Source organism: Paramisgurnus dabryanus, chromosome 16, assembly GCF_030506205.2.
Source record: "Paramisgurnus dabryanus chromosome 16, PD_genome_1.1, whole genome shotgun sequence".
NCBI classification, from domain to species: Eukaryota; Metazoa; Chordata; class Actinopteri; order Cypriniformes; family Cobitidae; genus Paramisgurnus; species Paramisgurnus dabryanus.
Genome location: NC_133352.1, coordinates 4896815 through 4923906, shown reverse-complemented (window position 1 = coordinate 4923906; position 27092 = coordinate 4896815). Strand labels below are relative to the sequence as shown.

The 27092-nt window shown below is 40.5% G+C and overlaps 1 protein-coding gene across 1 annotated transcript in view; it reads left to right on the top strand.

Moving 5' to 3' along the window:
- Nucleotides 1–27092, top strand: part of il1rapl2 (interleukin 1 receptor accessory protein-like 2) — a 481367-nt gene that overhangs the window by 417510 nt on the left and 36765 nt on the right. Inside the window, exon 7 of the mRNA XM_065268003.2 lies at nt 24923–25052. Within this exon, the coding sequence (XP_065124075.1) occupies nt 24923–25052 (130 nt within the window). The remainder of the gene's footprint in view (nt 1–24922; nt 25053–27092) is intronic.

The window sequence follows — 27092 nt, the reverse complement described above, 5'->3', positions numbered from 1 at the left end:
TCTAATATACAGGACGATGATTTGGATGATGTGACTAGTTTAGAGAGCTCATCTATTGTAGTAGGTTTAAATGAATCAAGATGTTCGTATGGTAGTCTAGTGTTAAGTGAACTAATGGGTAGAGTGGTGGCTGCCTGGGTAGCTACGATGTTTTCCCTAATAGCCGAAATTTTGTTAGAAAAGAAGTTCATGAAGTCGTTACTATTGTGTTGAAGTTTACTATTGGTTTCTGTTTGTTCTTTGTTTCTAGTCAGTTTCGCAACTGTGCTAAAGAGGAAACGAGGGTTATTATGATTCTCATTTATAAGCTTGCTAAGATATGTAGATCTGGCGGTTTTAATAGCCTGTCTGTAGTGTTTAACACTCTGTTTCCATGCTGCGCGCCATACTTCTAACTTTGTGCTTCTATAATTTCTTTCCATTTTTCTAGCTGCCTTTTTAAGGGCTGCTGTGTGATGGTCATACCATGGGGCTGGCGGTTTTTCTTTGAATCTCTTTTTTCGAATGGGAGCAACGGCATCCAATGTGTTAGAACAGACATTGTTTAGGTTTTCTATTTCAATATCTAGATCGTCACAGTTATCTGCTACATGTTTCATTTGGGACAGGTCTGGAAGAGTGCTAATAAAGCTATCTTTAGTGGTGGAAATTATTGTTCTGGCTAGTCGGTAGCATGTTGTAGATTGAGTGATCCTATCTAGAAGTACAGTGTATGACACAAGGTAATGGTCAGAAACTGCATCACTCTGAGGTGATATTTCGACGTCATTAATATTGAGTCCGAGTGACAGAATTAAGTCTAATGTGTGATTACGAGTATGCGTTGGCCCTGTCACGTTTTGTCTAATATTGAGAGAATTTAGAACATCTATAAACGCACGTCCTAATGCGTCTTTTGGGTTGTCCACATGGACATTAAAATCACCAACAATAAGAGCTTTATCTACAGTGACTACAAGCTCAGATAGGAAATCTGCTATTTCATTAAGGAAATCTGCATGGTGGCCCGGTGGTCTATAGATTGTCGCTAAAGCAAAAGAAAGCTGTTTGTGGTTACGATCAGTTATTTCCATATTTAACAACATTACTTCAAATGATTTAAATTTTAGCTCAGATTTTTGGTTTACTTTAAACATTGTGTTGTATATTGTAGCTACACCACCCCCTCTCCCCTTTAATCGAGGTTCGTGTTTATAATAATAGTCTTGTGGGGTGGATTCATTTAAACTAATGTAGTCGTCTGCTTTAAGCCAGGTTTCTGTTAAACAGAGTACATCTAAGTTTTGGTCTGTAATTATTTCATTGACAATAGGTTCTTTATTGGTAAGCGATCTAATGTTAAGAAGGCCGAATTTTAAGATTCGAGATTCATCTGTTAATGTATTGTTTTCTAATTTTATTTGAATCAGATTTGTACCAGATGTAACAAGCGGTGCCCTGTATTTATTTGTTCGGGGAACAGATACAGTTGAAATGTGCTGATATTTCGGTAAGATTGACTCGAAGTGCTGGGATATAAGTGGTCTTGACATATCACGGCAGCTAACAGATGGACGGTTAAGCCGATCCGTCTGTTTCCTGACCTGGGCCCTGGATAGTCATACTATATCAGAATTAAGACTATTGATCAGATTTTTAGTGAGTATAGCACTTCCTTCCGATGACGGATGAAGGCCATCTCGGGTTAGGAGAAATGGTCTTCCCCAGAAATGCTTCCAATTGTCTATAAACCCTACATTATGCTGAGGGCACCACTTTAACATCCATCCATTGAGAGACACTAATCTACTATGTGTTTCATCTCCCCGGTAGGCGGGGAGGGGACCAGAGCATATTACATTGTCTGACATTGTTTTTGCAATTTCACACATCTCCTTAATATTATCTTTGGTGATTTCCGACTGGCGGAGCCTAGTGTCATTCGTGCCGGCGTGAATAACAATCTTAGAAAACTTCCGCTTAGCATTAGCCAGCACTTTAAGTTTGGATCTAATGTCAGACGTTCTGGCTCCCGGTATACAGTCGACTATGGTGTTTGGAGCCTCAATGTTAGTGTTCCTGAGTATAGAATCTCCAATGACCAGGGCACTTTTAAAAGGTGTTTCAGCTGGTATACTCCTTAAGGGATCGAATCTGTTAGAAATTGTCGTTACGTTATGGGTCTTAGAAGGACGCCTTATATGACTATGCCGCCTAACAGTCACCCAGTTTGACCGCCGACTTGACTCTGATGACGGAACCGAGCCATGTGTATTTTGATAAACACTATGCTCGCTCGATACAGTATTTGTAATATTTATATTACCATCTGATGTCGGAACCGAGCCATTAGTCTTTTCGCTCGATAGATTATTTGCGACAGTAACATTAGCGGTTTTGCTATCCTCAACTAGCGTTCGGATGCGCGATTCTAGTTCAGCAACCTTCTCAGTTAACCTTAATACTTCAATACACTTAGTGCATGTAAACCCCTCTATGCTAACAGCAGAAGCTAAACTATACATGTGGCAAGTAGTACATGTTACAATAACAAGCGGAGTCTTACCGCTTTCATGCTGGGCGATGGCGTCTTCGTTTACCCGAACGCGGTCCCCGGAGCTGCATCGCGTGGGGTGTTCGGTTGTGACACCCCTCGGTCGCCTGCGAACGTCTGGGGCTAGGGTGATGTTTGGCTTGCCGAATCTGCGAAGGCCGGGCAGCGGTTCCTTCACAGCTTCCCGATCGCTTTCATGTCGTTCACGGTCCGTGAAGCTGCATCGCGTGGAATGCATGTTTGTTGCTCGCTTGTGGACGTCGGAAGGCAGGGTGAAGTGGGCGCTGTACCTCGCCTTGGATCTGCTAAAACCGGGAAACAACTCCTCCACAGCTTCCCGCTCAGGTGAGGATAGGTCAGAAAAGCATATATCAGATGAATCCGCCATTAGATCGGAAAATGCTAGCTTCAGCCTCCACCGTGTGGATGCTAGCGGGCTATATGCTAACAACACTGGGTGTTTATTAGTGATAAATAGTTTCACGTGGTAGTACTGCTCAATAATCGTCACGGTAAAGTATTCCTATGTAAAACTAATAAGTTATATTATATAAATAGGAATAAGATGGTAAAAAAAAAAAAGCTTTTAGATGATGAACTCGACGGAGCTACGATGCACGATCTGTTCAGCGTGACGTCACAAACCGGAAACTGATAAATAATAAAGTGAAAGGACAAGATATACAGAAAGTAACTATCAGTAAATTACAAAAATTTGGATTTGCAGTGTAAATACTCATGTTCAGTAAAATACATCATGGAATCAAACAAAATTGTTACTTCATAAATTATTTATTTTTCACTTCTGCCAACCGTGTTTGAAATGTTTGAAATTTTCAACATTGAGTCCATAAAACAAATAACAGCTTAACATACAACAGACTCCTCTCTAAAAACCTTCCTCTCTCTCAAACACAGTTTACGTACAACATTAAACTTTGTTACATTTCTCCTCTCTCTTTCTCTAACATGCGGCCAGAAAAAACGAGCACGTCGCACCACGTGCGCGTCTCTTCCGTTCGCGCACCTATTTTTGAAATAACGAACTTGAGCGCGCAAAAGACGCGACATGTGAACCGCCCCTAACATTGTAGAATCAAGTCATTTTTCTCTGTGTGTGTGTTTGTGTATATGTGTGTTCAGGTGGCAAACTTACAAAAAGTAGGCAAGTCTTGTACCGCTTTGAGGTTGTCGTCTGGTTGCCCGTGATTTTAATGTTGCATGTCTTGCAACTAGGGCTGTCACTTTTGTGAAAAAATCATTTTCGATTTTTAATATATAAGTGTTCATTGAATCGATTGTAAAATCGATTTTCCATGTCTAAAAAAGACGTTTCCATTTTCAACGCCAAATAACAGACAAATGTAAAGAGAGCGCCTGAAACGCACAAGTCAGCAATATTTCTTATTCATTGTCATTAAGTTCCCTTTCAATACGGTTCACTTCGCATTGCGTCAGTTAGCTGATGCTATGGGGGGGGGGAACTCCTGTTTACTCCGTGACTGAAGCCTATTGGTTAACGTCTGTACAAAGTACAGACCAATGACGTTTGAACCCGCGCGCTGGAGGAACGCGTCCTTATATAAGCGCGGTTCAATCGTCAGGAGCTCATTATTTTCTCCTTCAGCGCGAACCTCTCGCTGCTCCGAAGAAAAAGAAGAAGCCTTACCTCGCCGTTGACAAAAGTCCTGCAGCGGAGTCCAGGCCTAGCGTCTTCCCCTGCCGTTTTCCGGCTGAGAACCGAAGATAGCAGAGTCCAGGTCTAGCGTCTTCCCCTGCCGCTTTCCGGCCGAGAACCGAAGATAGCCTTCGCTTGCCGTGGTACGAGCCCTGTGCAGCGGACACACGCCTGACGAGGTCTCCCCTGCGGCCGCCCGGTAAGATCAATATTTTTAATATAAAGCTATAAGCTAAAAGAGCAGGCGCTGTTGTAATAGCGTCCAGCACAGCGGCTCGGTGAGCCTCTCTGCTATGAATTTCCTCCGAGCGCGTTACCGGTCTGGCACCTCCCACGCCGGGACCGCGCTTATGCTTTGGTTGTCTTATCCATGTTTCGTGCTCCCCCTGCTGTTCCTCTCTCGCCGGGATGAACACATGGCGAGCCATGAGACTAGATGGATGCATAGACAAGCACACACGGACTAACCCCCCCTGTGTTCTGTCACACCGCAACCGTTCATGCTTACAGAGTCCCTTCGCTCCTTTCACATTCAGTGGCGAGATCTCTGGCACATATATTAATCCCCCGAGTGCATCGGGTGATACCGTCACGACGCATGGCTGTTCTGTCTGTGTTGTTGCTCCCCTCTGCCGTTCCTCTCTTGTTGAGATGAACAAGCAGGGAACCGTAGACCTGGATAGATGCATACGACAAGCAAACACGGGCGGTCTGCCCCTGTCTCTGTCATAGCACAGCCACTCGTGCTCCACACTCGCGGAGTCCCTCGCTCCTTTCCCCACAGTGGTGAGGTCTCTTAACGGCTTAGCTAGCACGCGGTATTACGGCTTGCTGCCTCTAAATGCAGCTGTCCAGTGTTCAACGATTACAGAGCTTCATGCCCCTCCCCTCCTGGAGCGGCGCGATCTCATTCGTCTGCTCGATAGGGCCGATTCGCCGCTATTGGAGCACAAAGAACACTCATTATAAGAGAGCTTCATGCCCCTCCCCTCCTGGAGCGGCACAATCTCATTCGTCTGCTCAATAAGGCGGACACGCCTCTATTGGAGCGCTAAAACACTTATCATAGAGCTTTACTGGCCTGAGCCGATCTCACTTCAGATAGCTCATTCTTCGTCTGCCTGGTAATTTCTCTCTGGTTTAGACGGAATCAGAGGCAGAACGAATTTGTTTATAATATACTGAGGCCCAAATACCTCCCTTTATTCAGTCCCGTCCTATATCAGTGCGCTGAATATTGGTACATTCTTATATATATACCCGGTTTTTCTGCCCTTTTAATAAACAGCAAAACCGCGGGCCTCACGGCAGACTTCCTCTCTGCGATGGGTTCAGTCTGACATTAAACCACCTAGACATACTACCCTGCTCCGTGAGCCGTTCGGTCACCGTCACTACTGAGGCTTGTGCACCTGAACGGCTGAGCTCTGGTCTCCGCAGCACAGCTGCATCAACAGAGAACGAAACTGTCTGGGAGAAAAGGGGTTATGTCGCGCCTCGACTGGACTGCCCTGAAATGTTTTCTGTGTGCTGTTTATCCAAACATACTGTGTAATACTGTCGGCTATGCGACCTCACTATAGTGGCGAACGGTATTGAATTCCTCTAAAAAGAGTAATTTCCGTGCTTACTATACTGTGTATTGACACCCACGGTTGTACGGTGTCTCTAAACACTTTATCGCCTTACTGACAAGCAATCAGTAATACGCACACACGGCCCGCTGTCCATAATTCTATCGACGCTAGCCGAAAAAACCCCGGTTTGGCCATATACTGTGTATTGACACCCCACGATTGTACGGTGTCTCTAACACCTTTCTGCCAAATTCGCTCGCAGCCCACTTCAGTTTCTCCGCTACGATGCTGATGGCGCAAACGAGCACGGTCTTACGGCTGTTATTCTCTCTTCCTAGAGGAAGGACAGCCTCAGACTTTTGCATGGCTCCAAGCGTTTGAATCGCGCCCTCTCCGGACGGCCACTCAAAGGCTTACAGCCAAGCGGTTTATGACGTTTTTCGGCCATATAGCTGATTTATATTAGCGGATCCGAAGACGCTCACACCTCCGCTCCAATACTCGGAGATATTAAGGGTAATATCAACCTCAAGTGAGCTTGCTACCCGCCACAATAAGTTTCAAAGCTTAAAGCGCGCGCACAGTCAGACGCGCGGCATCTCGTTTAAGACGGGCACACGTACCCCTCTAACAAGCCTCAGAAAGCTGAATATTGTGGCATTCTGTTCATAAGTCCACTTCAGTTTGACTAAGCAAAGGTCCCGCCCCGAGCTGACGGCCGGGAAGCTTGCTTAAGTTACACACGGCTGCATGAAGTGCTGTCATTACGAGCTAGCCCAGCATTTGCTGTGGGTTGAACACGCTTTACGACGGCAATCAGCCTTCGGCGCGTGGAACGCCGTTTGTCTCATATAAATCACCTTGTACTGTGAATACGGTACATTAAGAGGATGATTTAGCCCTGCAGCACTCTCGACCGTGTTATTGTGATAATGCGGTCGGGCAATCTACGGTGGTTTCATTATTTACCGAACCAGACTGAGATCTCGCCCCCTGAACAAGCTGACGAGTCATCTCCTTTATAAACTCATTGCATCGCTTTATAAGCTATGTTCAATCAGAGTGATACGCATCTCATGCTTAAACTACCAATATTAACCCATTACGATGGGCGTGCGGAGATGGCATCTGTGGGACACGACCTACATTACGTGCCTTATGACACATTGACACAAGCTGCTAGGACCCCTTTCACGAGGCGTCCTTATGCAAAGTCTGATCCATTCTGTCTAGTGACATTTGAAAGTCAAAACCCCCCGCGAATCGTGGGTTGAACACTTTTCTCCTCACTACAGAGGCACGGCGGCTCTCTCCCCTACCTATATCTATGTGGCCGTGATAACAGCGAACTACGCTTTTACGACCGACCATTCATTTAATTCACAAGCCTGTCATCTCTCAGATGCGGACGGCGGCGGTAACAGCGAACCATGCTTTTACGGCTGGCCATTCACTCTATTCATAAGCCTGTCATTTCTCAGATGCGGACGGTGCCCGAGGCACAGCGCTCTGGAACTGTCCAAGGTCCTGTATGACACATACGTCTGACGTACATCAGACGATCAGCTGTTCATATGCGTCACAGATCACTCACTAGAGCACCTGTCAATACAGGCTATTTATGGATCGTTGACGTTATCACCTCCCGTGACAATTATGCTCACTTGTCTTAGAGCATGGGCATGGTCTTTTAGAGGTTTCTCATTTGACAATTGTGACACGGCCGGCTGGTCCCCGCCGTCCACGTTGTCAGTTTACAGCTTCGACATCCCTGCTTCGCGCACTACTGAGGTTTGTTGCATTAAAGGTGCGCCCATTAGCTCACCTGTATGCACGATATGGTTTTTAATTATATGCGTCCACCGTGCGCTTAGAGAAGCTCACATGTACACGCTATAACATTTTGGTATACAATAAGATGCGCTTGGGAAAGCTCACCTGTATACACAGCTGTGTTATGCTTTGTGACACATACATTGTTGTTGTTCATCTGTGTACGTTCACGGTGCGTTGGGTTCATCAATCATATCTGTACACATTCACGGCGCGTTCTGTGCACTGATTTATCTATACGCATTCACGGTGCACTGAAGAGTTCACCCGTGTGCGCACAATTTATTATCAGAACACATGACGGCGCGCTCGAGAATCTTGCCGGCCTGTGCATTATAACACTCTGATTCATCTATATGCATTCACGATGTATTCAAGTGTTCACCTGTGCCCGTGCAATTTATAGTCAATACACATTTACGGCGCGCTTGGAAAGCTCACCGATCTGTGCACTATAATACTACCTATATGCATCCCGATGCACTCGAGGGTGCACCTGGGTTCACACTATTGTGGTATCTGTATAATCCCACGCTACGAACCGTTCTGCCGCATATTATAGTCAGATCGGCCGTTCGTGAGCTTCGCAGATCACTCACTACGTATGTCTGTTGCTAACAGTGGTTATTTAGATGGATCGTTGAAACCATCGCACTGGCTCACGCCCCTCTATGAGCTATGTCCTATATAGAGCCCACTCTGTGCGAGTTTGGCTTCTTCATGAACTTGGTCTACAGGGGTATCTATATCTATATTTGATATCTCTGCCGGTGTCATGAGCAATCCAGTCCCCCCGAGCAATTCTGCCCCCCTAGGACCCCGTGTAATTCCATTGGCTGAAAAAACTCCTCATGGGTAGCCTGTGTAGCGCCTTATTACAATTCCTTCAAAATTTCGTGATGATTTATATCGTTAGAATGTTGTTAAAATTACAATTGGTCTATTTTAAATTATCCGTTTAATATAGTAGTATATAACTGATGCTCTAGGTGGTGAGATCTACCAAATCTCGTTCTTAGATTTTTTTTAATTAGCTTAACGTGACGTACCAGCTTAGCATACAGCTATCGGGTAAAATAGCTTAACACAAACACCAGTTGCACTCACCGTAATAACGTAATGTCATTTTTTTTAATCCTGAGGTTTAAAAAAATATGTTTCACGTTCAGATAACTTAGTAATCAATAACATAAAATTGAAATGTGTTTTTGTTGTGTAAGGCAATTAATTGGGTTTTTAGGCGATTACGTGTGTCATTACGTGCTGCTCACGTGTTTGCAACATGAATATTAGTTCATTAATTATATTATTTTTGTAAGCTTTTATTTTAAAAATATTTTGTATGCTTCTATTTTGTAAAAAGTACCTAGCTTGCTACACCACTAACGCAGCTTCGATTAGCCATTAGCATCAAGATATCGCGATGACAAGTTTTTGACCAGGCATTACTGCTAGGTACCAATTGGGGTCCTAGGGGGGCAGAATTGCTCGGGGGGACTGGATTGCTCACGACACCGGCTGGTCTTCGCCGTCTACGTTGTCAGATTGTACAGCTTAGACGTCCCTGCCCTACGAGCGCAGGTTCTCTCGGCTCAATCATGCACGCTCATGCGTTTTATGTGTACACCACGGTGCGCTCAGCGAGCTCACCAACGTGACTCTGAATTTACTTATCTCGCACAGCCGCGGCGCGCTCGGTACCTCGCCGTCTTGTACTATGTTATGTGCCCCCGGTGCGTTTAAAACCCCACCGTGTGCGCGTCAACAATTTATATGGTGCTTACACATTTGCTTTTAAAGCTGTGAATATGCCGGGTATAGGGCCACACGCAGTGTCTCTCCGGTAAGGCACTTCAGTACGTTGTGTATGCACGGCGTGATGGGATTACGTTCCCCCATAGCGTCAGCTAACTGACGCAATGCGAAGTGAACCGTATTGAAAGGGAACGCTTAGGTTACTCACGTAACCCTGGTTCCCTGAAATAACGGGAACGAAGCATTGCGTCTCTTGCCGTGCTACAAACGTCTACGCAGCGAGTGTTATTCGGCTGCGCGCTTCAGTCGAATAATAATGAGCTCCTGACGATTGAACCGCGCTTATATAAGGACGCGTTCCTCCCGCGCGCGGGTTCAAACGTCATTGGTCTGTACTTTGTACAGACGTTAACCAATAGGCTTCAGTCACGGAGTAAACAGGAGTTTCCCCCCCATAGCGTCAGCTAACTGACGCAATGCTTCGTTCCCGTTATTTCAGGGAACCGGGGTTACGTGAGTAACCTAAGCGTTTCGTGCAGAATAAAAAACAGCAACAGTAGTGCAACATTCTCTAAAAAAATATGCAGAGTGGACTGCTGCCATAAATGAAAAACATTACTGCAGGCTTCAACCGGCTGCTTTTATGATTTAGGCAATTCAAAAATTATTTTAAATAATGATTCGATCCATTTCAAACAACTGTTCAAAAATGAAACTTTAAATAGACTTACTTGAAGTTGAGAACATGTTGTGTATTTTTTTATTAAACGTAACCGACACTTAGGCGGCACTAGGCAGGCATAATGAAGTGCGCAAAAAGAATAGGGCCATTACAAATTATTGGTCAGGAAAACAAGTCGATCAACATTGTAGGGGTCAAGAGCAGAGCGCTTTTCATTCACTATATGTCCATCTGTTGAGAAGACGCACTCCGATCGCACTGATGTCCCAGGGAAACTCGGGTACTTCGTTGCCAGCTGCATATTTTGTACTGCCAATCTTCCATCACAAAAGCGGGTCGCTGTCAGCTCGCAAGGGTGGCTCCTTGTCATAACTCATCATCTCCTGTAAGGTCACAATTTCGACGCTGTCTCGTGTTGCACAGGTTTATTGACGTTGTCCTCCATTTTCTTTGCAAAACACTAGATGCAGCGATTGAAAGCGTGAAACTATAGGTGCGTAAAATTGCTGCGTATTTTCTGTCTAGCTTTCGCACACCTACTGCACTTTCGGAATTCTTTATTTTCTTTTTCTGCTTGTTTGTGAGTTTTGTTACATCTATATTTTTAACTGTTTAATTCTTTTAAAATTAATAGTGTACATATTTGGTTAAAATCGATTGCCTATTTTCGTTTTCGAAACTTTTTTTGGTTGGTCCGATCGATTGTGCAATCGATTTTCGAACGAAAAGTGACAGCCCTACTTGCAACGCACTGCTCGTCTTTTGCTGAAAGCATGACCTTCAGTCATGACAACGCCATTCTCAGCCTGCGCTCCAGCTGGGTCAACTTTATATTTTTAAATAATTTATATATTTTATATTCAAACTGAAAACATGATGTGATTAACACTCAAGTCATTCAAGTCGTCGTGTCTCAAGTCAAGTCAAGTCTCGAGTCTTTAACTTCCAAGTCCGAGTCAAGTCTTAGGGGCTAAGTAGGAAAAGGTTCTTCCACCTTTAGACACTTTTGATATTCTAGGGATAATCAAGCGACTAGAATTTTGCGACCGTAGTGTGCATGATGGATTGTATTCTGATAGTAATTCTCTAAGATATGAGGGTGCTAGGCCATTTAAGGCTTTGTAGGTGAGTAGTAATGTTTTAAATTGTATGCAAAATTTAACTGGTAGCCAGTGTAAAGATGCCAGAATTGGGCTTATGTGGTCATACTTCTTAGATCGAGTAAGCACTCTTGCAGAAGCGTTTTGAACTAGCTGAAGCTTGTTTACCTGATTTGCATGGCATCCTCCAAGTAATGAGTTACAATAGTCTATTCTAGAGGTCATAAAAGCTTGGATAAGCTTCTCCGCATCTGATGCAGACAACATATGGCGTATTTTTGAGATATTCTAAGATGGAAGAATGCTGTGCGGCAGACGTTGGTGATATGACTATCGAAGGATAAATTGTTGTCAAACATCACACCTAAGTTCCTAACCGTGGAAGATGGCACCACAGTGCAGCCATCTATGTGCAACTTGTAATCTGTCATATTATGTTTGTAGCGGTTCGATATAATTATCTCTGTCTTATTGGAGTTGAGCTTAAGAAAGTTATGTGCCATCCAGGGCCCTATTTTAACGATCTGAAACGCAAGTGTGAAGCGCAAAGCGCAAGTGACTTTGTGGGCGGATCTTGGGCGCTGTTGCTATTTTCCTGGCGGGAGAAATAACTCTTGCACCAAGCGCAAATCAATAAGGAGTTGGTCTGAAGTAGGTTCATTATTCATAGGTGTGGTTTGGGCGTAACGTCAAATAAACCAATCAGAACGTCATCCAACATTCCCTTTAAACGCAAGTGCACAAGTTCCATGGCGGGTTGCTATTATTATGACGGATTTACCAGGCGCACGCCAGGAGCGGTTCACAGCCGAGGAGACGTTCTTGTAAGAGCAGTCAAAGACAGAGAAATTGTTTTGTATGGGGATGGGAGAAACCCGCCCAAATCAGCGTCGGTTAAACTGGCGTGGGAGGAAATTGTCTCATCAGCTGGCATTCCCAGGACGTTGCGCTGCAAGCACTACAATGATGTCAGGAGACGGGGGAATCCCAAGCTTGCCAGCATAAATTGGGCACGCCGTGTAACGGGAGGTGGATCTGCCTCTACACAGGACCTGACGCCAGCAGGGGACATCGCTGCGTCCACCCTCACCGCTGAAAGCCAAGAAACCCAAGCAGTCCAACCCCAAAGTACACTTACAAATCAAGTTCACATAAGGTTTCTTATGAAAACATTTTAATTATTATTTACACAAAATAAACGTAACACAGCCACACAACAAACTTATGAAAATATTTTAATCGTTATTTGCATGATAATAATTTAACGCAGCCACACAAAATAAATAAAAACTATCACCACAATGCTCACCACAATGATTTCCCTTATATCATGTGTTAATATTTTTTATTGTAACAATTTATGATTTGCAAAAATAACTGTTGCATCTGGGATGGTTTTGCGCCGGAACACGCCTCTTTTTTTTGCGCTGAACCGCCCAAGCCACGCAAGTTCATTCCCTAGTTTGCCAACGTGCGTCTGTGGAGGGAAAAACCTGCTGTGCGCCGGTGCAAAATACAAATGATACATGCGTCACTGACAAAGTCAATTGCGCTGGGTGCAAGATAGGGTCCCCAGTCACTAACATCGCTAATGCAGTCTGTTAGCTTTAGAAAACGGGTGTGTTTCGCTGGGATGTGAGGAGATGTAAAGCTGGGTATCATCCGCATAGCAATGAAAACGTATGTTATGTTTCCTGATAATATCTCCTAGAGGTATGTTAAAAGGAGGTCATTTGTAACTCTAAGCAGTGCTGTCTCTGTGCTATGGTGGGGCCTGAATCCTGATTGGAACTTTTCATACGTATTATTATTTGTTAAGAATGTGCGTAGCTGGCTTGCCACTACTTTTTCTAATATTTTATAAAGAAAAGGGAGATTTGAGATTGGTCTAAAGTTATTAAGATCTCCCTGATCAAGGTGTGGTTTTTTTAGTCAGCGGTTTAATAACTGCTAGTTTTAAAAGCTGTTGGAACGTATCCTAATTCTAGCAATGAGTTAAAGATGTTTAGTAACGGGGCTGACACTACAGGGAATACCTCTTTAAGTAATTTTGTTGAAACGGGGTCTAATATACAGGATGATGATTTTGATGATATTACTAATTTAGAGAGCTCATCTGTAATAGGTTTAAATGAATCAAGATGTTTGTACAGTAATCTAGTGTTAAATGAACTAATGGGTAGAGTGGTGGCTGCTTGCGTAGATACAATGTTTTCCCTAATAGCCGTAATTTTGTTAGTAAAGAAGTTCATGAATTCATTACTATTGTATTGGAGTTAACTATTGGTTTCTGTTTGTTCTTTGTTCTTTACAGTAAGGTTCATTAGTTAACATTAGTTAACTACATTAGTTAACATGAACTAATAATGAACTGCACTTATACAGCATTTATTAATCTTTGTTAATGTTAATTTCAACAATTACTAATACTTCATTAAAATCTTGTTAATGTTAGTTAATGCATCGTTACAATAACAAACAATTAAAGGCTTTATCTCTATTAACTAACATTAACAAAGATTAATAAATACTGTAAAAATGTATTGCTCATGGTTTGTTCATGTAAGGTAATACATTAACTAATGTTAACTAATGAACCAGTAAGTGTTACCAGTAATAATATGATATAAAATGTGTTGAACTGTTTATTCTCACGGATAGTCCTTGCTATTCCATAGTTTTTCACATACTATACTAGGCACCATTCAGTATATAGTGTGTTGTATACAGCAAGCAATACGCATAGCCTTGTTCTCTCAAGAACTTGTTATCTTACGTACCAATCACTGACAGCCTTTCAGATAACTACCACCTGGTCAGATTCGCAGATGTGACAGTGATGGTCACCTCGACCTGCAGATCATGGGTCAGCTCACAGTAAATCTGTTCTAGTGTGTGACTGCACCTGTCTAAAAGTTTAACGTCACCAGTGTTATAAACAACTCCAAAACTTTTGCTTTCACAGTTTGCTTAATGAAGTCATTTTAGGGAAATGTTTTGCTGCCTATCAGCATTATTTAAATGCTAATATTTTTGGTTATCAATGCCCTGTTTCACTGGTGTATACATTCACATCATGATCCAAGTTTGGTTTAAGAAATCACACTATTAAGTCATTCACACAAATTATCCTTACTTCAGCATCAATGACTAGTTTGGATTTAAATATGAGTTTTTCATACATCTCAGTTAATGCTGAAAAGAGAATTTTTTAATACAATTTATAACAACCTGATCTCACGAATTTCCGTGGCATAGTCACGGAATTTTTGGCTAATTTTTCCGTGGCATTCTCACGGATCTCCGCATATTTCTGTGGCCCTGCCACGGACTATCTTTTCCGTGGCATTCTCACGGATTGGTTACTCAACTGTTTTGTCCTATTTTCTTACCATTGTCGCTTCGGTTTAGGGTTAGATTTACATAAAATGACATCCCTACCCAAACCCAACTCTAACCCCAACGCCAGGCGACAATTGATTAAAGTTTAGAAAATATAAAAGAATACATCAGAAAAAATAGTATAAACCAATACTTAAAGTGAAATACTAACGCAAACACCAAATCTAACCCTAAACCGAAGCGACAATGGTTTGAAAATAGGAAAAAGCAGTTGAGTAACCAATCCGTGAGAATGCCACGGAAAAGAAAGTCCGTGGCAGGGCCACGGAAATATGCGGAGATCCGTGAGAATGCCACGGAAAAATGAGCCAAAAATTCTGTGACTATGCCACGGAACTTTGTGAGATCATGTTGATTTACAAACACTGCATGTCCAGTGGCCCTATACTCTAAATTCACAATTAAAATGTACCCATATCATTGCATTAGTGACATTCATTAAAAAGAAAGACAGACAACAGATTTAGTGTTTAAAACTGAGAACAGATTCAGAATGATTATCAAAACATACAGTCTTGTTCAAAATAATAGCATTTTTATATTGCTACATGGCAAACAAGTTACCAGTAGGTTCAGTAGATTCTCAGAAAACAAATAAGACCCAGCATTCATGATATGCACGCTCTTAAGGCTGTGCAATTGGGCAATTAGTTGAATTAGTTGAAAGGGGTGTGTTCAAAAAAATAGCAGTGTGGCATTCAATCACTGAGGTCATCAATTTTGTGAAGAAACAGGTGTGAATCAGGTGGCCCCTATTTAAGGATGAAGCCAACACTTGTTGAACATGCATTTGAAAGCTGAGGAAAATAGGTCGTTCAAGACATTGATCAGAAGAACAGCGTACTTTGATTAAAAAGTTGATTGGAGAGGGGAAAACCTATAAAGAGGTGCAAAAAATGATAGGCTGTTCAGCTAAAATGATCTCCAATGCCTTAAAATGGAGAGCAAAACCAGAGAGACATGGAAGAAAACGGAAGACAACCATCAAAATGGATAGAAGAATACCCAGAATGGCAAAGGCTCAGCCAATGATCACCTCCAGGATGATCAAAGACAGTCTGGAGTTACCTGTAAGTACTGTGACAGTTAGAAGACGTCTGTGTTAAGCTAATATATTTTCAAGAATCCCCCGCAAAGTCCCTCTGTTAAAAAAGGCATGTGCAGAAGAGGTTACAATTTGCCAAAGAACACATCAACTGGCCTAAAGAGAAATGGAGGAACATTTTGTGGACTGATGAGAGTAAAATTGTTCTTTTTGGGTCCAAGGGCCACAGGCAGTTTGTGAGACAACCCCCAAACTCTGAATTCAAGCCACAGTACACAGTGAAGACAGTGAAGCATGGAGGTGCAAGCATCATGATATGGGCATGTTTCTCCTACTATGGTGTTGGGCCTATTTATCGCATACCAGGGATCATGGATCAGTTTGCATATGTTAAAATACTTGAAGAGGTCATGTTGCCCTATGCTGAAGAGGACATGCCCTTGAAATGGTTGTTTCAACAAGACAATGACCCAAAACACACTAGTAAACGGGCAAAGTCTTGGTTCCAAACCAACAAAATTAATGTTATGGAGTGGCCAGCCCAATCTCCAGACCTTAATCCAATTGAGAACTTGTGGGGTGATATCAAAAATGCTGTTTCTGAAGCAAAACCAAGAAATGTGAATGAAATGTGGAATGTTGATAAAGAATCATGGAGTGGAATAACAGCTGAGAGGTGCCACAAGTTGGTTGACTCCATGCCACACAGATGTCAAGCAGTTTTAAAAAACTGTGGTCATACAACTAAATATTAGTTTAGTGATTCACAGGATTGCTAAAAAAATTTTGTACAAAATAGTTTTGAGTTTGTACAGTCAAAGGTAGACACTGCTATTTTTTTGAACACACCCCTTTCAACTATTTGCCCAATTGCACAGCCTTAAGAGCGTGCATATCATGAATGCTGGGTCTTGTTTGTTTTCTGAGAATCTACTGAACCTACTGGTAACTTGTTTGCCACGTAGCAATAAAAAATATACTAAAAACCTTGATTATTCTGGTTAGTCACATCGTACTGCTATTATTTTGAACAAGACTGTACACAAGGTTTACAATTAATTACATTTGTTTTTGCTTCAGTTGTATCAGCCGTCAATATGTATCGATGATGAATTTAAAACCATTGGCATATCAGAAAAAGCTTGAGAAAGGCTGACACCGATTGTTTATTAATAAACTGCATGAAGGCAATTGCATAATCCAGAATAAAATATTCATTATCAAAATAATTAAATACTTCCCAAAACAAAATAAAATCTTTACAAATTATAGTTTGTCAGATGTGCAATAGGAGAATAATACACTCTAAAAATAGCTGGGTTATTTTTGACCCATAATGGGTAAATATTGGACAGAACACATGCTGGGTTAAAAATTACCCCATGCTGGGTTAAAATGACCCAATGTTGGGTTGTTGTTATGCAACCAAAGGGTATAATAACCCAGCAGTTGGGTTAAAATAACCCAGCATTGGGTCATTTTTTAACCCAGCACGTGTTCTGTCCAATATTTACCCATTATGGGTCAAAAATAACCCAGCCATTTTTAGAGTGTAGTAAATCATGTAGTTAATCACATGAGAGATTATTAATTCACGTTAGCCATGCGGTCAGAGTATTTTAGGGAAAATGTCTGCAGTTTGTGCTTTTTCAAAAGTGTTAAATAGACAATCCATGTTCAGAAAAATTATTTGATGCAGAAATAAATAAGCTAATAGGTCAACTGTATAGTATTTAATACAAGTGTTTAATAGACCCTTTTACAGTTGGTAAACAATGTGACATTTTTGTGTGGGCGGGGCTTAGCTGGAGGCAGAAAGAGCCGCAGAGGCTATGTTGACAAGCTTAAACTAGCACGTTTTAGGAGGGATTTATTAAACATGGATGCAGAAGAAGTTTCGGATCTGTCCGAATATGTACAGTCACTGATTCTGCGGGACCGTGACAGGTACTTTTGTAAATTAACTCTTGCGATTTTAACCAGGTTTTAGATATTTCCTAGACAACATATGAATTACTTTCAGGTGGATTTGGGTAATTTTGTCTAGGCTTACTGTCTTATGTAACCTATCACTGGGCTAACTATGATTAGCAATGTGTATTATTTTAAGAGACTATTCAAACGATGGCATACACATCTATCGCTGTATGTTTGTTTAACATTTAAGCTAAACAATAGCGCGGTTGGCGACTTTTTACCTATAAAACAGAAACTTGCTGATTTGTACTAGATAAAACCAACACAACAGTACATATGCATAGATTATTTTACCTGATATGAAGTGTGCACTGCAAACACGAGTATTATTTATGATCGTCTCCGTCTAGTCTGTATGCCGTATTGCATTCAACCACAATCGTCTTCTTGATTTCTGTGAAGAAATGTTTGCTGGGATCCGGTAAAACTTTATTTTTGAACCAAAAGTGCGGTTCCTTCTAATCTGGCAGCCAAGAACACAACAAGATGACATTTTAAAGTCAAAAACTCAAACTTTTAGCGCGCCGGCTATGAGTTCCTACTTATTTCTACCAGAAAGACTCGAAGATACGTTAAGACTTGACATATGAGTTTATTTAACAGTAGTTAGCAACCAAGGTTAGAATGTAACACAGGATAGTTCTTTGGCGTAGGCCCCGACCATAGTTCAAATCCGGGGGTCACGGATTCTTGCGGTTCCTGTCTGAAGATGAAGACAGGCCAGAATCTAATCCCCCTTGAGTATGGACGGAACCGACCTGGTGATGGTGGTAGGGAGGGTGGGTTGTAAATGCTGGCATCAGTATCTGCGAACGCAAAGACAGGTGAGTACGAGGCTTATATACTCTCAGTATCAGGGGTGATTGATTGCGCCTTGTGACATGAATGACGTAACATTCGAGTTTCCTGGTAGAACTTACGCTACGCTACGCTAAAGCTAACATTTTTTGCCTCCAGCTAGAGTGGTGACGTCACAGTGACGTGGGTGATAAAGGGGTCTATATCGGCATTGGCCAACAGTTGTCTGCTTAAATCAGTATAGGTACCCAAAAATCATATCATGGATAATAGCGGAATTACAGATTACCATAAAATCTTGTCAGAAAAGCATCATAGGCAGGGAAATGCTTTCTCTTAATTAACAAGATAACTCATCAATGGTGGGGAAAGAGAGAATAAATGAGTCACTACGCAACATACCCATGGCAACAGATAAAGTACTCACTACTCCAAGATGGTGCATGCCGATACTGGAAGCTAGTTATTACAGTTTATAAAGTTTGAAATATGGATTTTTTTACACAATGACATTGATTACCCGCAGAAGACCTTTATTAACCCACTGGAGCCGTGTGGATTATCTTTGTGAAGGATGAATGCCCTATGGGGGTTAAAAGTCTGAAGTTGTTCCCCAATCCCTTTTTTCTCCCATTATAAGCTTAGGAAAGCAAGGACATTTACTAGAATAACTCAAAATGTGCTCGTCGAGTTTGGGCATTGAGCAATTTTCCTTTGAGTCTGTTTAAAATGCATTGTTGTTTGTTTTGTTTTGTCCTCTAGATATATCTGTAAACACCTTTAAAACCCATTTCAGTCAAGCATCAACAGGATGAACCTTTCACAGCATAAAAATCCTCATCATTAAGCTCTGTAACAAGATTGTAATAAAACCCAGAATCGTTGCACATTACCCTTAGCCACATTAGCCTTAGTCAAACTGTATCACAAAATTACTGAAGCAACTCACTACATAAATATTCACAGTTAAAACATTGCATGCGTGCGGCCACAGCCACTTTCATTTGCATCTGCTATTTTCTCTCTTTAAAAAGCAGGAGGAGGAAAACTCTTTACTGTCTCTGCTGTTAATGCTTTTAAAAGGCCTGAAGGGTTTTCAGAGATTGTTTGCATTTAATCAACATATGTGAGAACAGCAGATCTGTGCAGTAAATACGGCAGCGATATTCAGAAGCAAATGTTCGTTCAAGTCATTAACTGAATCAGCTTTGTGTTTGCAGTACTGTAACATTGCTTGTGTTAAGAAGGAATTATTGTTGTTCTCTATTAAGTCACCAATGAAAGAATTAAAAGACAAGTTTAAGCAATTTCACACTGTGGACCGAGAAAACAATATTTTGCTCCTTAACGGTTTACATCATAAATCCATTTATTTCAGTAGAATTAGGATTTAACAGTAGGGTCAGCGGTGTAACACTCATTTTCTGTGTGCTGTTTTACATAAAAAAATCTAAAACACAGTTCATAAGCAGTAGCTGGATTTACATTCATACAGTACTAATACATTTACATTTTTAATCAGACTAATGCTCAGAATAAAAACATCTCATGTGACCATGGCAGTTTAAATAAAGCGCATATAAAATAGTGTTTTTATTATACTAAAGCATTCAGAGTTTTCACCGATGAAAGATATTTGCATGTTTAACCCCTAGGCGCCACGGTCGACTTTTGTCGACAAGATGCGTCACTGAATGTAACTGCCGATTTTGTCACATAGGGTGTCAAATTTCGTTCATCCGCCCCCTCCACTAGATGGCAGACATGTCATACTTTATACCGGACTCAGAAAAACATCATGCTTTTATACAAACTCTTAGAGCAAGAGCGCATTGAAGTGCGCAACAGCATAGCTAGTGTGCAAGTGAGTCATTTTATCAGAGCGATAACCTCAGCGAGTTTTTTCAATACATGATCATATAATGGCATCAAAAAAGCTTACCTGCAATGAAGTGTTGGGTCTTATATTCGCTGACAATGATTCTGAAGGGGAATATTTGCCTTCAGAAGATGCTGGTGATTCATTTAGTGACCACGATTCAGACGCGCCCCTGCTTTGCAATCATGCAGCTGGCAAAGTGAAAGTGTAGCTATACACCAAGCACATGATGAATCCTTTGCCCAATGTCAGTGGTGGGAATGTTACACGGGGTCGGAGAATTCATCGGGTTAGCAAGCGTGTTACAGGTGTGGGGAATGAGGCTGGAGGTAATATGCGCATTCAGTCTTTTTACCGTGCAAGCAATGTAGAGCGAGCTGCGTCTTCCCGAGCGGGCCCTGGGAGTCTGTCGGGCGAGCGGCCGACTTCCAGTGCTCCGTCCCTTGCACCTCATCACAATCACGGTGACAGTAAAGGCAATAGTCCCAGCTGTGCAAATTCTCTCCACTCGGGGCGCATGCGAGGCAGATCTGGCCATGCGGCTCGTAGCAGGAGCAGAGGCGGTGTTACATGGGGCAGAGGAGCCATTATGCATAACGTTAGTCTATCGACGCGCAGATCAGTTTGTTTACTACTTACTATTTACCTGAGCATTCAGTATTGTGCAATATAGCATACAGAAGGTTAGGGACATTTTGGGGGGAAAGAAGTGCTGCATTTTATCATTCAAACATGTGACTTTTCATGAAAATTCAAGATGACTGCCACATATGACGTCATAATATGCTAATTTAATGGGACATTTTATTCCCCTCCATAAAGTGTGTCATCCTTAATATTTCTCTAATTTACATAAAGTCTCTATCTCTTATCACGTTTAAGATATTGCCTTTTGAAAGTAACATGTCAAAATTAAACGTTTTAGGAAAAAACCTCTGGCGCCTAAAGGGTTAATATGTTTAGCCCCACCCTTTTCATTACATGAGGAAAGCGCAGACCAATGAGTCTATAAATGAGTCATTTTATTTGCTGAAAAGTGCAACATACAGTAAGTGTACTCAGTGTAAGTAATGTGTTCACACACACTGACGATATATATGTTTCTGCAAATCTTAAACTTCAGCTCACAGGTAAAATTTTAAATGCAATAATCGGCTGACCTAAATTATCAAATAGAAAACAAACATAACAAATAAAAATGACCATGAAAGACAACTCTGTGTGATGGATAATGATTGGCTAAAGTTTAAAAGTTGGCTAACAGGTCCATCTGTAATGGCTTTGTTTGTTTTGTTTGTAACATCTTTAGATATATATATAAAACGGTTTTCTTTTACAAAAGGTTATTTGTAGTGTAAAAGATTATGTAGACCAGGGGTCCCCAACCTTTTATACACCGTAAACTGGATTAAGCTTAAAATATTATTTTTTAGCTAAGTTGCTGTTCAAACAAGTGCTAAAAATCCTCCTTTGGGAAATGTATAACGGTTTTAAACAGAAGATCAAATAACCATCCATTAGGAAAACAAATAACGGCTTTGTTTTAATAGACGTGTAAAACCATATATATTTGCGGACTGTTTTACTTTCATTGTTTCACGAGTTTGCCTGCCTATTTAGTCTTAATAATTAACGGTAAACAAACTTGGCTTGCTGATCTCGAAGACAGCTCGAACCTTATTTCGGGCTCGAGCCCAAAGTTCAACAGAACAGAAGATAAAAATGAGCTGTGAAGGAGGAGATGAGAAGGAGGAGATGACAGAAGAATTGCGGCTGGGCGCGGAAATACAGAGACTTCAGTTTACCATATGCTTTTAATGATGTTTGACACAGAACAAAATGTTTAGGTTTCTTTTGAACCTACGTTAAAAGTGTACCCATTAAAATATTATTACTGCAGTAAAATAGAGTTTATTTTGATCATGCATGGTGCCACGAGTGCTGGATAATTTTGTAGTTGTTTTCCAGAAGCCTGCAATTACTTTTCAGTCATTTGCGATGACACAGAACCTGTTGAACGTCTTCACGTATTGACATTATTTGCGAGGTACATTTGCAAATTAATCATGAAGTCATACCACTGCAATTCTTTGATCGATTGTGTTTTAGAAGTACTGTATGCTCAAACTCTAATGACAGAAATGTGATCCAGCGATTCACTGGTAGAGAGAGAGAGAGAGAGAGAGAGAGAGAGAGAGAGAGAGAGAGAGAGAGAGAGAGAGAGAGAGAGAGAGAGAGAGAGAGAGAGAGAGAGAGAGAGAGAGAGCACAGCCCAGTACAAAAGTGGAAATGATCAATGTTAATTGAAGTCACCTATTAAAGGACAAAACATTTACGTATTACGCAGCTATTATACATACATTTTTTCAGAACGTTCTTGCAACCCGGTGGCAACTTGTCCATGACCTGGTACTGGGTCACGAACCGGTGGTTGGGGACCTCTGATGTTGACTACATTTAGGAAACAAAGAAATGGTCCTTTAAAGACCCTTTGACTGAATGTTTTTTTTTGGGGGGGGCAAAATGGTTCTTATATCGCATTAAGGTATTGAACTGTTTGTAGCCTCTTTATTTTTAAAAATCAGCCTTTTTGTAGCAACAGCATGAATTGTGAAATTGAGTTCATTAAAAGAATTTCCCTTTTCTCCTTTTTTCTTTAAGTTTTTTAGATGAACATTGTAGTGTTTAGTAGTGCAAGTAGAAACATTATGTCTTGTGTATGTTTGCCAGTATAAGCACATGTACTGCATCCCTCAGTAATGGCACGGAATGAGTCCGTGAGTGTTTCTTTCAACATAACTGTGACCTTAGATTGCTTTCAACATCTCTACAGAAATGCATTAGGACTGTCATGTTTTTTTTTTTGTTGTTGTTGTTGGTGCTCTTCGCTGAAGACTCTTCTCATATTTCTGATGTGTTTCTCTCCCATGAATGAAATTCCGGTTGCACTTTATTTTACAGTACGTGTACTTACCTTGTACATGTATGGTAAATAAGTTGTACTTACAGACAAATGTGTGGTACTTACTTTTAGGTATCTACATGGTAATTAACTGGTATCATTACTGTACTTACCAGTAGTACATACTTGGTAGTTATATGTAACTCTAGGTAAGTACTGGGTAATAACATATATATACTTATAGTGTAGGTATACTGTAACTAACGAGAAACATTACTGTACTTACAAATAAATGTACAATATAAGTATTTAGTATTTACAGGCAAGTTAGGGTAAATGACAGGTATTTATAGTGTACATATATGATAACTAATATCGAACACTACTGTACTTACAAATTGTATACATGATAAGTGTGTGGTACCTGTAGGCCAGTGTAAGTTAATGACCGGCACAAATGGTGTATGTATACTGTAACTAATGAGAAACACTACTGTACTTACAAATTGTATATACACGATAAGTGTGTGGTACCTGCAGGCAAGTGTAAGTTATACTTATACCATACGTATATGATAACTAAGAACAAACATTACTGATGTGCCATATTGGTACTCAGACTCAGTATCTTTGTCCTTTAAACCAAGCATTAAATAACCGTATGCATTAACTACTGGGTTCATTCACTAGTACGTCTATGGTAATTGCATGGAAACAGGACTGTAAAATAAAGTGTTGCTTTTTACATAGTTATTACATAGGAACTACCACCTAAGATATAGCATCATATACATGTTACTGTGAGACAAACCCAACCATTGACTATTATACACATTAACTACTGGGTAAATTCACTAGTACGTCCATGGTTACTGCATGGAAACAGGACTGTAAAATAAAGTGATGCTTTTTACACAGTTATTACATAGGACCTACCACCTAAAATATAGCATCATATACATGTCACTGTCCGGCAAACCCAACCGTTGACTATCATACGCATTAACTACTGTGTACATTCACTAGTACGTCCATGATAACTGCATGGAAACAGGACTGTAAAATAAAGTGTTGCTTTTTACACAGTTATTACAAAGGATTTAACACCTAAGATTATAGCATCATATACATGTTACTGTGAGGCAAACCCAACCATTGACTATCATATGCATTAACTACTGGGTACATTCACTAGTACACGCTTATTGTGTATATACAGTTTGTAAGTACAGTAGTGTTTGATATTAGTTATCATATATGTACACTATAAATACCTGTCATTAACCCTAACTTGCCTGTAAATACTTAATACTTATATTGTACATTTATTTGTAAGTACAGTTATGTTTTTCGTTACTTACAGTATACCTACACTATAAGTATGTATATGTTAATACCCAGTACTTATCTAGAGTTACATAATAACTACCAAGTATTTACCACTGGTAAGTACAGTAATGATACCACTTTATTACCATGTAGATACCTAAAAGTAAGTAACACACATTTGTCGGTAAGTACAACTTATTTACCATATACGTACAAGGTAAGTACACGTACTGTAAAATAAAGTGCTACCGAAATTCCTGTAGTTCAAAGTGCTGAAACTTTCTTAGAAAAGGTTTATGTTCATCCAGATCATAGAGGTCATCTGCTTGTGGAAGTGCTGAAACATTTCTTTAATGAAATAATATTTGTGATAATTTTAACATGCTGGTAAAGTATTAGGTCAAGTTGATTTAATGCGGTTTTATTTTACAGGCATGCGTCTCATCTTGGATTGTAAGGCATTCTTTGGTTACAGCGGGGACGCTCGGCCCATCATCTACTGGATGAAGGGGGATAAGTTTGTAGAAGAGTTGGAAGGACACATAAGAGAAAGTGAAGTCAGGTACTGTCACTTCTCAAACCTTTTATTTTGGTTATTTGACCAAGACTTTAGAATGTTGGGGTTTGTTGAAGTTTGTTGTTGTTGGACCTGTGTGAAGTGGCCTTTAGACTTTCGGGCCGTTTCCCAAATACATCATAACTTACGTAGTACTTGAAAATTGTTGTAGCTGAGTGCTCTAAGGTGATCATGAAAAATTAAATGACTGCACATGAATAAATAAAGAAGGAAAACGTATTTGGGACAATTTTGATAAAAGTTGTTGGTACAAACAAAAGCATATATGGTTGTGCTGCTAAGTGCAGGAATAATACAATGTTGTTTGAAAGGGAAATGGCATCTAATTAAAGAAACAATGTTATTAAAGGTTATCTTGCTGTGATAATGTTCACACATCACTGCTTTTCATCTATTCCATTTATTCAGAAGGCAACACTTGAAAAATGAATACCTGATTTGCAAAGAAATGTATTATTGTCTATGACCTATGTCTATGATGTCTCTATCTTTAAGGTTAATAATGGCGTTAAGTTGTGCTCAATATAAATATGTACAGTATGCATAGATCAATGTATAGAACTGTGTTGGTAGAGTAAGCCTGTACATAAGCTTGATACAGTAATAATATAAACTAATAGTAATAATTATATAAACTAATAATTTAAATTGCAGAGGCACTGAGTCCTAACTAAATATGGAAAATATTATTTTAGGTCAATACGATTATTAAAACATATAGGGGCAGTTTCCCGGACAGGCATAAGACTACTCCTAGAGACTAAAATAAATGTAAGAGCTGTCCAAACTGAAAACAACTTGCACTGAGATTGTCACAATCGGGAAACGGGGAAGACGATGAAAACCCAAATGCAGACTTAAATAAAGAATACTTTAATGCATGCAAAAACACAGAACCAAAACACCCACGAGGGGGTAAAACATTACACTAACAGAACAAAGAAACTAAACTAACTAACATTAACACTAGAAAACACTAACTACATAAACACACATGAGACCAGGAACAGGAATAAACACGAGGATCTAGAAGGGAACAGAGAATAATACCAATGCATGGAGGACAGGACAGAAGGATATTAAATAGGGAGTTCTAAACAACAAACACCTGGAGCTAATCAAACATAAGGGAGCGGGAAACAATTCACGAACCCTGAGAGAAACATGGACCGCGGAAGGGCATGTCACACAACTCTCTCAGGGCAGACACGTACTGTCACAACCTAATCTCTCAAACAAGAAATGGCGAGACCAGGTCGTGACAGAGATATCTTAAAATACATCAGTGCCCTTTGTTTTGCCTCAAAATGCACACAAGTAATGTTTTTAGTAAGGCATGTTTGTTAAAACTAGTTATATTTCCTAATTAAACTGAGGCCTAGTCCTGGTTTCAGCTAATCCCTGTTAGGGCTGTCACTTTTTTATTCGATATTCGAATATGCATTCGAACATGACGTGAAATATCAGTATTCAAACTATAAATAAATCATCCGGTTTTTAAAATGCCATGAGTAGCGCATTTTTTACAGTAACACCTCGTAATAGGAAGGAGGCTAAGAGTGAGACCGACGACGGAAACTGTGCGCAAGAGAGGGAATCAAATTGGACCAACATGAACCTAATGTGCATGTCAAGATAGAATTATAGTTTGTATATTAAATGGTAAATTATTGTTTATAGTGTTAAATAGCAGAATAAAAAGCTTGTCTTAATACGTTCGCATTATGAAATTAGCATGTATGAAGATAATTTCATCATTTTTACAACGCAATGTAAACTTTATATTTAACGACAACACCATTTGTCTTGTAAACGGATTTGAAATGATCATGTGTTGACTGCCGAGCGTCACATAGACGACAGAGTCAAGTGAGATCTGCTTAACTCAGTGGTAAGTTTAATTTCATCTCAAATATCAAATGGTTTGTGCTCTCTATCATTTAAAAACGGTCAAGCAAACAGCACGCGCAGGGTTAATGTACTTGTCAATGACAGCTCACAAACGCGCGGGATAGGCTATGTATG